Source organism: Anomaloglossus baeobatrachus, chromosome 2, assembly GCF_048569485.1.
Source record: "Anomaloglossus baeobatrachus isolate aAnoBae1 chromosome 2, aAnoBae1.hap1, whole genome shotgun sequence".
Classification (NCBI taxonomy): domain Eukaryota; kingdom Metazoa; phylum Chordata; class Amphibia; order Anura; family Aromobatidae; genus Anomaloglossus; species Anomaloglossus baeobatrachus.
Genome location: NC_134354.1, coordinates 788,808,760 through 788,821,085, shown reverse-complemented (window position 1 = coordinate 788,821,085; position 12,326 = coordinate 788,808,760). Strand labels below are relative to the sequence as shown.

The 12,326-nt window shown below is 45.8% G+C and overlaps 1 protein-coding gene across 1 annotated transcript; it reads right to left on the bottom strand.

The window, feature by feature from the left end:
- Nucleotides 1-2,882: 2,882 nt before the first annotated feature.
- Nucleotides 2,883-4,516, bottom strand: LOC142290759 (trophoblast glycoprotein-like). Its single transcript, XM_075334751.1, has one exon. The coding sequence runs from the start codon at nt 4,137-4,139 to the stop codon at nt 3,054-3,056; it is 1,086 nt and encodes a 361-aa protein (XP_075190866.1). The 5' UTR covers nt 4,140-4,516; the 3' UTR covers nt 2,883-3,053.
- Between the last annotated feature and the right edge of the window lie 7,810 nt (nt 4,517-12,326).

Here is a 12,326-nt window from a genome sequence, read left to right as displayed (position 1 = left end):
AATCCTCACACACACTGCTCCTCTGTCCCCCACACACAGACTGCCCCTGGATATAATAGTCCCACACACTGCCCCTATGTATACTATCCCCCCAGACACACTCCCCTCTGTATCATATACCCCCACACAATGCCCCTCTGTATAATATACCCCAATACAATGCCCCTCTGTATAATATTCCCTCAAACACACTGCTCTTCTGTATAATATCAACTCCACACACTGCTCCTCTGTATAATATTCCCCAACACACACTGCTCCTCTGTATAATATCCCCCACACACTGCTCCTCTGTATAATATCCACTCCACACATTGCTCCTCTGTACAATATCCCCCACACACTGCTCTGTGTATAATATCACTTTCCACACATGGTCCCTCTGTTTAATATCTCCACATACAATGCTCCTCTGTATATTATTCCCCCCATACTGCTCCTCTGTATAATATCCCCAACACATAGCTCCCCTGTATAACCCCCAACCCACTGCTCCTCTGTATAATATTCCCCACACAAACTGTCACTCTGTATAATATCCCCCACACACACTGCCCCTGTGTATAATATTCCCCCACACAAGTAATTGACCCGGGCTTTGGCCGGGTCCCCCTCTTCATTGGGCCCCATACTCCAGTCATGTTTGTCATTCCCTAATTGTGGCCCTGGTCTCTCAGTGATACTGTAACTCTGCATACAGATAATGTAGTGGATGTGACCTTCAGTCCTATGTAACACCACAGAAACCTAGTGATATATATCTGAGTACACATATGTAGCAGTAGATGCTACTTGCAGTCCTATGTAACACCACAGATAACACAGTGATATCTCTCTGAGTACAGATAATGTAGTAGATGTCACCTGCAGTCCTATGTAACACCACAGATAACACAGTGATATCTCTGAGTACAGATAATGTAGTAGATGTCACCTGCAGTCCTATGTAACACCACAGATAACACAGTGATATCTCTGAGTACAGATAATGTAGTAGATGTCACCTGCAGTCCTATGTAACACCACAGATAACACAGTGATATCTCTCTGAGTACAGATAATGTAGTAAATGTCACCTGCAGTCCTATGTAACACCACAGATAACACAGTGATATCTCTCTGAGTACAGATAATGTAGTAGATGTCACCTGCAGTCCTATGTAACACCACAGATAACACAGTGATATCTCTGAGTACAGATAATGTAGTAGATGTCACCTGCAGTCCTATGTAACACCACAGATAACACAGTGATATCTTTCTGAGTACAGATAATGTAGTAAATTTCACCTGCAGTCCTATGTAACACCACAGATAACACAGTGATATCTCTGCATACAGATAATGTAGTGGACGTGACCTTCAGTCCTATGTAACACCACAGAAACCGAGTGATATATCTCTGAGTACACATATGTAGCAGATGCTACTTGCAGTCCTATGTAACACCACAGATATCACAGTGATATCTCTGAGTACAGATAAAGTAGTGAATGTAACCTGCAACTCTATGTAACACCTCAGGTTGCAGATACCAATATACTGATAATATACCTTTTGATACATTCAGCTGTATGTGGTTTAGTATGGTGATTATTATTTTTGCGTTTCTCCCTCTCTAATTATACATCCCATACATCGCCCCCTCCATAATATACCCTCTACACTGCCCTATCTACCTTTCTCCATAGTATCTCTCCCCTATGTATAATATCCCCCCAGACACACTGCCCCTCTGTATCAGATACTCCCACACAATGCCCCTCTGTATAATATACAACCAAACACTCTTCTCTGTATAATATCAACCACACACACACTGCTGCTCTGTATAATATTCCCCCCCAAACACTGCTCCTCTGTATAATATCCCCTCACACACACATTGCTCCTCTGTGTAATATCTGCCACACACTGCCCCTGTGTATAATATCACTCGCTACACACTGCCCATCTGTATACTATCCTCCCACACTCTGCCCCTTTGTAAAATATCCCCCGCACACACTGCTCCTCTGCATAATATCCCCCACACACTTCCCCTGTGTATAATATCACTCCCTACACACTGCCCCTCTGTATAATATCCCCCGCACAAACTGCCCCTCTGTATAATATCCCAACACACATACACTGCTCCTCTGTATAATATCCCTCATACACACACTGCTCCTCTGTATAATATCCCCCAACACGCTGCCCCTGTATAAAATATCCCCCACACACTGCCACTCTGTATAATATCCCCCACACACTGCTCCTCTGTATAATATCCCCAATACATACTGAGCCTCTGTATAATACCCACCAACACACTGCCCATATGTATAACATCCCCCACACACTGCTTCTCTGTATAATACCCCCCACACACTGTTCCTCTGTATAATATCCTCAACACACTGCTCCTTTGTATATAATAACCCCTCTCACACACTGCCTCTCTGTATAATATCCACCCCCACACACTGTTCCTCTGTATAATATCCCCTCACACACATACTGCCCCTGTGTATAATATCCCCCACACACTGCTCCTCTGTATAATATCACCCCACACACACTGCCACTATATATATATATATATATACCAGGGGCATATTATACTTAGTGGCAGTGTGTGTGGGGTGATATTATGCTACGTTCAGCTGTGAGGACATTGTACCCCTGAGCTCCTGTACAATATTTTGGGGAGGTTTCTCTCACTCGAGAGTATAAATCAGATGAGTGGAATCCGATAAATAAAGGGATTGCTCTCGCACCAATGTTATTCAATGAGGTGCAGATCTGCGGGGTTTTCGGGGTGTCCCCTTTCTGGACATCTTTGCCCCTTATTTGGGGTCCTCGCTCTCCCGACTGATTGCACAACAAATTCTACTCACCAGACGTTGTTGCAGGGGGTGACCTGTATTGGGTACGGTATATATACGGTATATACAGAGCAATTCTACAGCATACATGTACATTATATACAGATTATGACTTCATTCCCATTTGCATTATAATAAATAGCAATCTCCAGGCAGCAGATCTGGAGACCAGTTTGACCAGTTTTAAATCCCAGTTGAGGCGTTTGACCTCCTCGGGTCGGAGTCTTGTTCGTATCGGTAGTGATATCCTTCCATTTGGTCCCTGCAGGCTTCCCGGAAGTTATTGAGCCACCTCTTAATCCCTCGTCTGTTCAAGTAGAGGACCATAAGGAATATAACTCCTATCAGAGCCAGCACTATACCAAAGAAGACGTAGGAGGCAGTCTCGAGCTCCTCGCTGATACACTTCAGGGTCTCCGTTTTCATCTTTACGACTAAGGTCCCGTTTTGGTTCGGAGGAGCGGAGCACTTCAGATTTTGATCTGCTGAGTTCTGAGTTGTATTTTGTAGCCACACGATCATGTCAATGGTCTTACAGTCACAGACGATTGGGTTGGGGTTTAGAAACACTCGGACTTTCATCTCCTCGATCTGCAGAATTGTTTCTTTATCGATCATCTTAATGGAATTATTCCCCAGCTTAATGGTCTGCAAGCTTCGAAGATCCAAGACGTTCTTGGGGAACGTTTGTAAATCATTGCCGATAAGTTCTATATTCCGGAGGTTCATCAACACATCGTTCCATGGAGAGTTAAACAGTTTAGTCTGAGCTGTTTCCCGAAGGGCACTGTTCAACTTTAAGGTTACCAGTTGACTTAATCCCAAAAATGTCTCATTAGATAAAGACTCCAGGGGGTTGTTGCTTAAATCCAAGGTGGTCAAGTTGGGTAGGTCATAGAATGCCTTCGACTCGATGGCTTGAATGTTGTTATTGGTAAGAAGAAGGGTTGTTAGATTGCTTAACTGTATCCCATCCTTCTGGAAGTAGGAACGTTGCAGGACACTTAATTTGCTTCCAGTGAGTGACAAGTTCTGAACCCAGTGAGGAACATCCTCTGGGAGGTCCTGCTGAGAAGACAAGAAATGGCATTGCACCACACCAGTCTTATTATGGCAGTGGCAATTAAAGGGGCAACAAAGAGTGACATTGACCAAGACGAGCATCCCGATCAACTTCAAGACCAAAGAACCATGAGCTTCAGAAGATCTTAGCAAGGTGGTGGTGATCATGAGGTGGCCATGCCGGTTGGGACTGAATCTTGACAGCATGTCTCAGAGTTTTGAGTTGATTTCGGAAAATGACTACTCTTGTGTCCTGGTGACTGTCAGTGAAAGGAGGCACCAAAACTGGCGTCTGCTCTCTCATCCTCAGCTGCTGTCAATCCATGGGGAGGCTGGAGTCTCTTGGATGTTCTCCAGCAGCATCACAGGGAGCTTCTGAAGTCAGGGAGCCCGGCGTCCTTGGATTGGAAACTCTTAATTTGATTTTGACGTCTCTGGCAGGTCAGATGGATGGAGTGGTGTCTAACAGAGATGCCTCTCCCCTCTCCACCACACGAGAAGAGGCGCCCGCCCCTCATCAGCTGCTCTCTATTGTAGAGGATGGGAGGCTGGAGAGATTTGCTGGGATGTAATCGCCGGTATCACTCCGTGTATACGTACCCGGATAACAACACTTAACCCTCTGATGCTCTGCACTGAGATGCGAAGATCCTCCAATGATACAATCGCCCTCCTACCGTGTCCTCCTCACATTCACTCCACACATCATCACCTTTTTTATACATTTTTGATTACATTTTAGAAGACTCAAAAGAGAAGAGGAAAGAATTTTTTTCCTGTAATGGTTTTGTGAATGTTTTGTCTTAAGAAATGTTTTTTTTTTTCTCATTTATCACAAATCCGCATAAAATACAGAATTATTACTGATCGGCTTTATCCTCTAAAATGTTTCATTTCTGTTCCTTTTTGCTTTCTGCAACTTTTACATTTTTCTTTTGTATTTCTACTCTTTTTAGTTTAAGGATTAATTCATTTTTACTGCTGTTTTTGACAGTTTTGCTAAAATATCGATTGGAGCGATGCAAAAAAAAAAAGAAAGCATGACTTTCAAAAATTCAATCCACTGATTTCTTAGGGTTAAACATTGTCTTAATATCGATCCATTAGAACATAAGACACTGAAGATGATCCCAGGAGCATGGAAAAGTATTACATTCAAAAGGAATGAAACAATTTTACTACTATATCGTCACCTATCCCTTGTAGACTGTGAGCCCTCGCGGGCAGGGTCCTCTCTCCTCCTGTAGACTGTGAGCCATCGAGGGCAGGGTCCTCTCTCCTCCTGTAGACTGTGAGCCCTCGCGGGCAGTGTCCTCCTCCTGTAGACTGTGAGCCATCGCGGGCAGGGTCCTCTCTCCTCCTATAGACTGTGAGCCATCGCGGGCAGGGTCCTCTCTCCTCCTGTAGACTGTGAGCCCTCGCGGGCAGGGTCCTCTTTCCTCCTGTAGACTGTGAGCCCTCGCGGGCAGGGACCTCTCTCCTCCTGTAGACTGTGAGCCCTCGCGGGCAGGGACCTCTCTCCTCCTGTAGACTGTGAGCCATCGCGGGCAGGGTCCTCTCTCCTCCTGTAGACTGTGAGCCCTCGCGGGCAGGCTCCTCTCTCCTCCTGTAGACTGTGAGCCCTCGCGGGCAGGCTCCTCTCTCCTCCTGTAGACTGTGAGCCATCGCGGGCAGGGACCTCTCTCCTCCTGTAGACTGTGAGCCATCGCGGGCAGGGTCCTCTCTCCTCCTGTAGACTGTGAGCCATCGCGGGCAGGGTCCTCTCTTCTCCTGTAGACTGTGAGCCCTCGCGGGCAGGCTCCTCTCTCCTCCTGTAGACTGTGAGCCCTCGCGGGCAGGGACCTCTCTCCTCCTGTAGACTGTGAGCCCTCGCGGGCAGGGACCTCTCTCCTCCTGTAGACTGTGAGCCCTCGCGGGCAGGGACCTCTCTTCTCCTGTAGACTGTGAGCCCTCGCGGGCAGGGACCTCTCTCCTCCTGTAGACTGTGAGCCCTCGTGGGCAGGGTCCTCTCTCCTCCTGTAGACTGCGAGCCCTCGCGGGCAGGGACCTCTCTCCTCCTGTAGACTGTGAGCCCTCGCGGGCAGGCTCCTCTCTCCTCCTGTAGACTGTGAGCCCTCGCGGGCAGGGACCTCTCTCCTCCTGTAGACTGTGAGCCCTCGCGGGCAGGGACCTCTCTCCTCCTGTAGACTGTGATCCCTCGCGGGCAGGGACCTCTCTCCTCCTGTAAACTGTGAGCCCTCGCGGGCAGGGACCTCTCTCCTCCTGTAAACTGTGAGCCCTCGTGGGCAGGGTCCTCTATCCTCCTGTACCTGTCTGTGTCTTGTATTGTTTATGATTACTGTACTTGTCCCTATTATGTATACCCCTTTTACATGTAAAGCGCCATGGAATTGATGGCGCTATAATAATAAATAATAAGTGTGAACGAGCCCCAACACTGAGGATGATGACCGCAGCTCTGCACGGAGAACGTTGTGTCTATACAATGCTCATAGTATGTACCGTGGACGGTGAGGCTGGAGATAATCATTAGGATTGGTTTACACAGTTGCCACACTTACATACACACTTTCTGTGCCAGGAAAAGTCCCCTTAGACCCTACTAAAGCTTCTTATACAGCCAGATCACATCTCATACTTTGCACTGACGAGGGACAATCACCCCCAAAACACCGTGTCTGCAAATTGAGGTTCTGATCTGGCATAAAACCTAAGGCTCGTTAAAGGGTCACTTTTGAATTGCTGGATTCTACTTCCAATAGGTGGCGCTAGAGTTCGTCTCCTTCCTCCTGGAAAAGTCCAAGTATCTGTAAAGTGTAAAGGAAATGATTCCTGGATTACTAAATATTTTAAAACTTTAAATCTGAAAATTGCGATGTGCATTTATATTCATTCCCTCTGAGTCAGCACTTTGTAGGACTACCTTTCTTTGTCTTGCATTTATATTCATCCCCCTGGGTCAGCACTTTGTAGGACCATCTTTCTTTGTCTTGCATTTATATTCATCCCCCTGAGCCAGCACTTTGTAGGACCATCTTTCTTTGTCTTGCATTTATATTCATCCCCCTGAGCCAGCACTTTGTAGGACTACCTTTCTTTGTCTTGCATTTATATTCATCCCCCTGGGTCAGCACTTTGTAGGACCATCTTTCTTTGTCTTGCATTTATATTCATCCCCCTGAGCCAGCACTTTGTAGGACTACCTTTCGTTGTCTAGCATTTATATTCATCCCCCTGAGTCAACACTTTGTAGGACCATCTTTCTTTGTCTTGCATTTATATTCATCCCCCTGAGTCAGCACTTTGTAGGACCACCTCTCTCTGTCTTGCATTTATATTCATCCCCCCTGAGTCAGCACTTTGTAGGACCACCTCTCTCTGTCTTGCATTTATATTCATCCCCCCTGAGTCAGCACTTTGTAGGACCACCTTTCCCTCTCTTTTGGGGTCTCTCCAGCTTTGACCATCTAGAGGTGACATTTTCCTCTTCCTCTCTCGCTCGGTGAGGTTAGATGGAGACGTCAGTGATCAGTGATTTCCTCGTCTTGTCACAGATTCTCGGTGGATTTGGGTCTAGCCCGCGACTCGGCTGCTTACTCACAGGAATATGCTCTGATCTGAACCCTCCATAGAGGCTCTGCAGGATGTTGAGAATCACTGTCCTTCTAGAAGGTGAATCTACGACACAGTGTCAGGTCTGTTGCAGCCTCTCAAAGGTTTTCCTGCAGGATTGTCCTGTATTTAGCTCCATCCATCTTCCCATTAATTCTAACCAGCTTCCCTGCCCCTGCTGAAGAGAAGCCTCCCCACAGCAGGATGTGGCCTCCACCATGTGTGACGGTGGGGAGGGGTTTTTCAGAACAATGTGTATTGTTAGTTTTCTGCCACACATAATGTTTTGCATTTAGCCGAAAACGTTCTACTTTGGTGTCCTCTGACCACAGCACCTTCTCGCAGAAGCTTCATCTTGTGGACAGTTTCTCTCCCCTGAGCTGTGAATCTCTGCAGTTCCTCCAGTAACCATAGACCCTGCAGATGTCTGCTGATTTGAAAAGCAGACATGTGCGGCTAAGTGCTTACCACTTAGATCGCCCTGTCAAAACGGGACAGCATGACTTAAATGGCTGAGGCAAGGATCGTGCATTTCCTCGCCACCATCCGAAGCCCCATGATGTGATCATGGGGAGCCGATGATTGCCATGGTAGAGACGGAGTGCTGACTCTCACAGGAATGCTGCACTTCTTCTGATCAGAGCTGTGCTGCTCTGATCAACAGAAATGAACAAGCGATCAGACTGCCGATCCTTATAGTCCCATAGGGGCAATAGTAAAATAAATAATAAATGTAAAAAAAAAGTTTTGAAAAATACGAAAAAAATAAAACAACCTAAAATTTTAAATCACCCCCCTTTTGCCCCATTGAAAAACAAAAAAAAAAACAGTTAAAAAAATATGCACACATTTGGTATTGCCGAGTTCAGAATTTTCTGTTCTATCAAAATATAAAATCAATTAATCTGATTGGTGCACAGCGTGGTGAGAAAAAAAAATTCTAAACGACAACATTACGTTTTTTGGTTCACACAAATTTTTTTAAGATGTAATAACAGGAGATTAAAAGTTGCATCTACACGAAAATGGTATCATTAAAAACGTCAGCTCAAGGCACAAAAAATAAGCCATCACTGAGCCCCCGATCCCGAAAAAATGAAAACGCTACGAGTCTACGAAAATGACAACAAAAACTGCTATTCTTTAACAAACTTCAGAATTTTTTTTAACCCTTTAGAAAAAAGTAAAAGTGTACAATGTTTGGTGTCTACAAACTCGCACCGACCTGAGGCATCGCACTGACATTTTAGTTTTATCATAAAGTGAACACGGTGAATAAAAAATCCGAAAAACAATCGTGTAAACGCATTTTTGGTTGCATTTTCACACCATTTGTCATTTTTTTCCCGTTTTCCAGTACATTATATAGTAAAACTAACATCTTTACTCAAAAGTACAACTTGTCCTGCAAAAAACAAGCCCTCATATAGCAAGATTGACAAAAAAATAAAAAAGTTATGGCTCTCGGAAGAAGGGGAGCAGAAAACGAAAAACAGAAAATCGCCCAGGACTGAAAGGGTTAAACAGTGATTTTTATCAAAACTGCATGAAGCAGCCCAGTAAGTGACACATCGCTGGAATCAGGATCTCTGCCTCTACATTATTCTGCTCTTAGATTAGGTGGCAAAAACCTGGTGACAGATTCCCTTTAATGGATTAAGCAATAGCGAGGTGCAATATTAGACAGTGCAGCTGCTGCAGAACCTCTTTATACATAGAGAATACACTGCAGTGACCAGATTTTTGCATTTCCGCTGCTCTTCTTCCTCTACCATACAGAACACATTGTGCTGATGCAGGTATTTGCTTTTTCCGCCTCCTCTGATGCCCGAGCAGCTGTGTAACTAGAGTCACAATATAAATCATAGTCCATTATCCGGAGATGCAGCCGGGCCCGAGCTTTATTGCTGCTTATCTGAGAGAAGGCACCAAAATCAATTATCTAGATGTCTCCACGAGAAGCGGACTGGACGATGCACACGATGTACAAACCACAGAACATTCCACGTAATGTATCCGACCCACGAGACGAGAGCAAAGGCACCGAGGACCGAAAGCTGAACACCACTGAAAGTGCATCTATCTCTCTATGTATCTATCATATATCTATTATATATCCATATATCTAATATAAATCTATCTCAAAAATTAGTAAGGTAGTGCGATAAATCTCTCTACACTCGTCACCATTGAAATTGAAATTGCAACATCAAGAACGAAAATTCATGGAATGATGGAAATCACACGATGGAGACGTTTCTGATCTGTGAATTATGTGAAAATGGAAATAAAATGGATTTCTCCAGTCTGGAGTCTGAGCCTCGGCTGCTATCAGTCAGGTTATTATCGATCATCTGAGGAAGGTTCTGCCACTGAATGCAATTAGGCAAAGACATCAGGATCCACTGCCGGCAGCTCCTGTGTAATCACTGACCAATTACATCCTCGATGTGCTCCATGGAGACAGGTGTGGAGATGCTGCAGCCAGGAGAAACAGGTCTGGAGATGCTGCAGCCAGGAGAAACAGGTCTGGAGATGCTGCAGCCAGGAGAAACAGGTCTGGAGATGCTGCAGCCAGGAGAAACAAATCCAGAGATTGTGTGTCCAGAAGAGACAAGTCCGGAGATGGTACAGCCACAGGAGAAAAGTCTGGAGATAGAGCAGCCATAGGAGACGAGTCAGGAGATGGTTCAGTCATGGGAGACAAGTCCAGAGATGGTGCAGCCATGGGAGACAAGTCTGGAGATGCTGCAGCCATGGGAGTCAAGTCCGGAGATGGTGCAGCCATGGGAGACAAGTCTGGAGATGGTTCAGCCATGGGAGACAAGTCCAGAGATGGTGCAGCCAGGAGAGACAAGTCCGGAGATGCTGCAGCCATGGGAGACAAGTCCAGAGATGCTGCAGCCATGGGAGACAAGTCTGGAGATGGTGCAGCCATGGGAGTCAAGTCCGGAGATGGTGCAGCCAGGAGAGACAAGTCCAGAGATGGTGCAACCAGGAGGGACAAGTCTAGAGATGCTGCAGCCATGGGAGACAAATTCAGAGATGGTGCAGCCAGAAGAGAATAGTCGAGAGATGATGCAACCAGGAGAGACAAGTCTAGAGATGCTGCAGCCATGGGAGACAAATTCAGAGATGGTGCAGCCAGAAGAGAATAGTCGAGAGATGATGCAACCAGGAGAGACAAGTCTAGAGATGCTGCAGCCATGGGAGACAAATTCAGAGATGGTGCAGCCAGAAGAGAATAGTCGAGAGATGATGCAACCAGGAGAGACAAGTCCAGAGATGCTGCAGCCATGGGAGACAAGTCCAGAGATGGTGCAGCCATGGGAGACAAGTCCAGAGATGCTGCAGCCATGGGAGACAAGTCCAAAAATGCTGCAGCCATGGGAGACAAGTCCAGAGATGGTGCAGTCATGGGAGCGGGTTTAGACCACATCTCACAGTAGTGCAAGGAACATGTGACCTGGCATGGTCATGTGGAAAAACAACTCCCAGGACACTTTCCCTTTCCTTTATGAAGCCTCTTCATCTTGTTGTCCGTGTGGTGTTCATACCATGCTCTGGCTATACTAAAAAGAACAGGCCTCCAATCCAGCCTCCATTACTGTAAGGGAACCTATAACATCAGTAAAATGACCTAGTATTAGAGGAACTCAGAAACAAGTGGGTTTTGCTGAGAATACAGAGGTGTCACGTTGACTCCTTGGCCTTGTGAGTCTGAGCGTTATAGTGTGGGCAGTTGGGCATTGCCGGGCTGAATGCACTGGTTACAATGCGGAGAATGGTGGCTGGAGACACAAACTATCTGAATTGCAAGGGGCTTGGCTCTAAATTACCCCACGGGCCGGTCACAGCCCAGCAATTGTAATATTATTATTGAGGCCTTCCTGGAAACATGAGCCCAGGACCAGGCATAAAAAGATGGGTGACCCAATAGGAAGCTGTTCACACGCGGGGGTCGGCCGATGCTGATCGTGTTCCAGAATTAATTTCTCCTTCCAGCAAATACACAGAAGATATCTTTACACTGGAATATTCAGGTATTTCTGTTATTTCTCCCTTTTTATTCTGTGTTCTGTATATTTAAGTGTTGCTTTTATCTTTATTTTTATTACTTAATTGTTTGAATCACTTTATTTTTTATATTAAAGTTTAAAACTTTAACAAGTTTGTCCCTTGTTTCTGAGAGGGTGTGACTAATTGATTTCTGGAGGGTCGCATATTTCGGGGACTAATTACCGTTGTGTTTGATTGTGTGTCACGGTGTGATTTATCACCACTTTATAGACCATAACAGAGGTTAATTGCCTGATTGAGTGGAGAGAATTAACCCTTGCAGGTGCACCTCACGTCATGTGCCAAGAAGGGTGTACTGTGACAACTTGGTGGCCGCGGTGGGATATCTGAATGGTCTGGATGACCCCCGCTCCCCCCGGATGTTGTTGACATTTAACTTTGATAGCCTTTGAGAGAGATGAAGTTTTGCAACACAACATCGGACCACATGATATCTATCTATGTAGGGCATGTTTGATCTCAGTTGGCGGCGTTGAGGCCAGGAGAGGGTTAACTATTGATTTGCGGAGCGTTGGCTGTATTGATTTCTGTCTTTGCTTGGTACAAGTGGCAATAAACACTTGTAACAGCTTCAATCTGCAGAGATTCACATCATTACATTTGTGGCGTCCCCCACACGTCCCGGTGATGAGATGTGACTATGTGTTGCTGATGTGTAGCTCTCGCTGGGGTGACATTCATTCTGGTGGCCCCACAACTCCA

Bases quoted from the DNA above. Each gene is read 5' to 3' on its own strand.
- LOC142290759 (XM_075334751.1), bottom strand. From the start codon at position 4,139: ATGCTGTCAAGATTCAGTCCCAACCGGCATGGCCACCTCATGATCACC.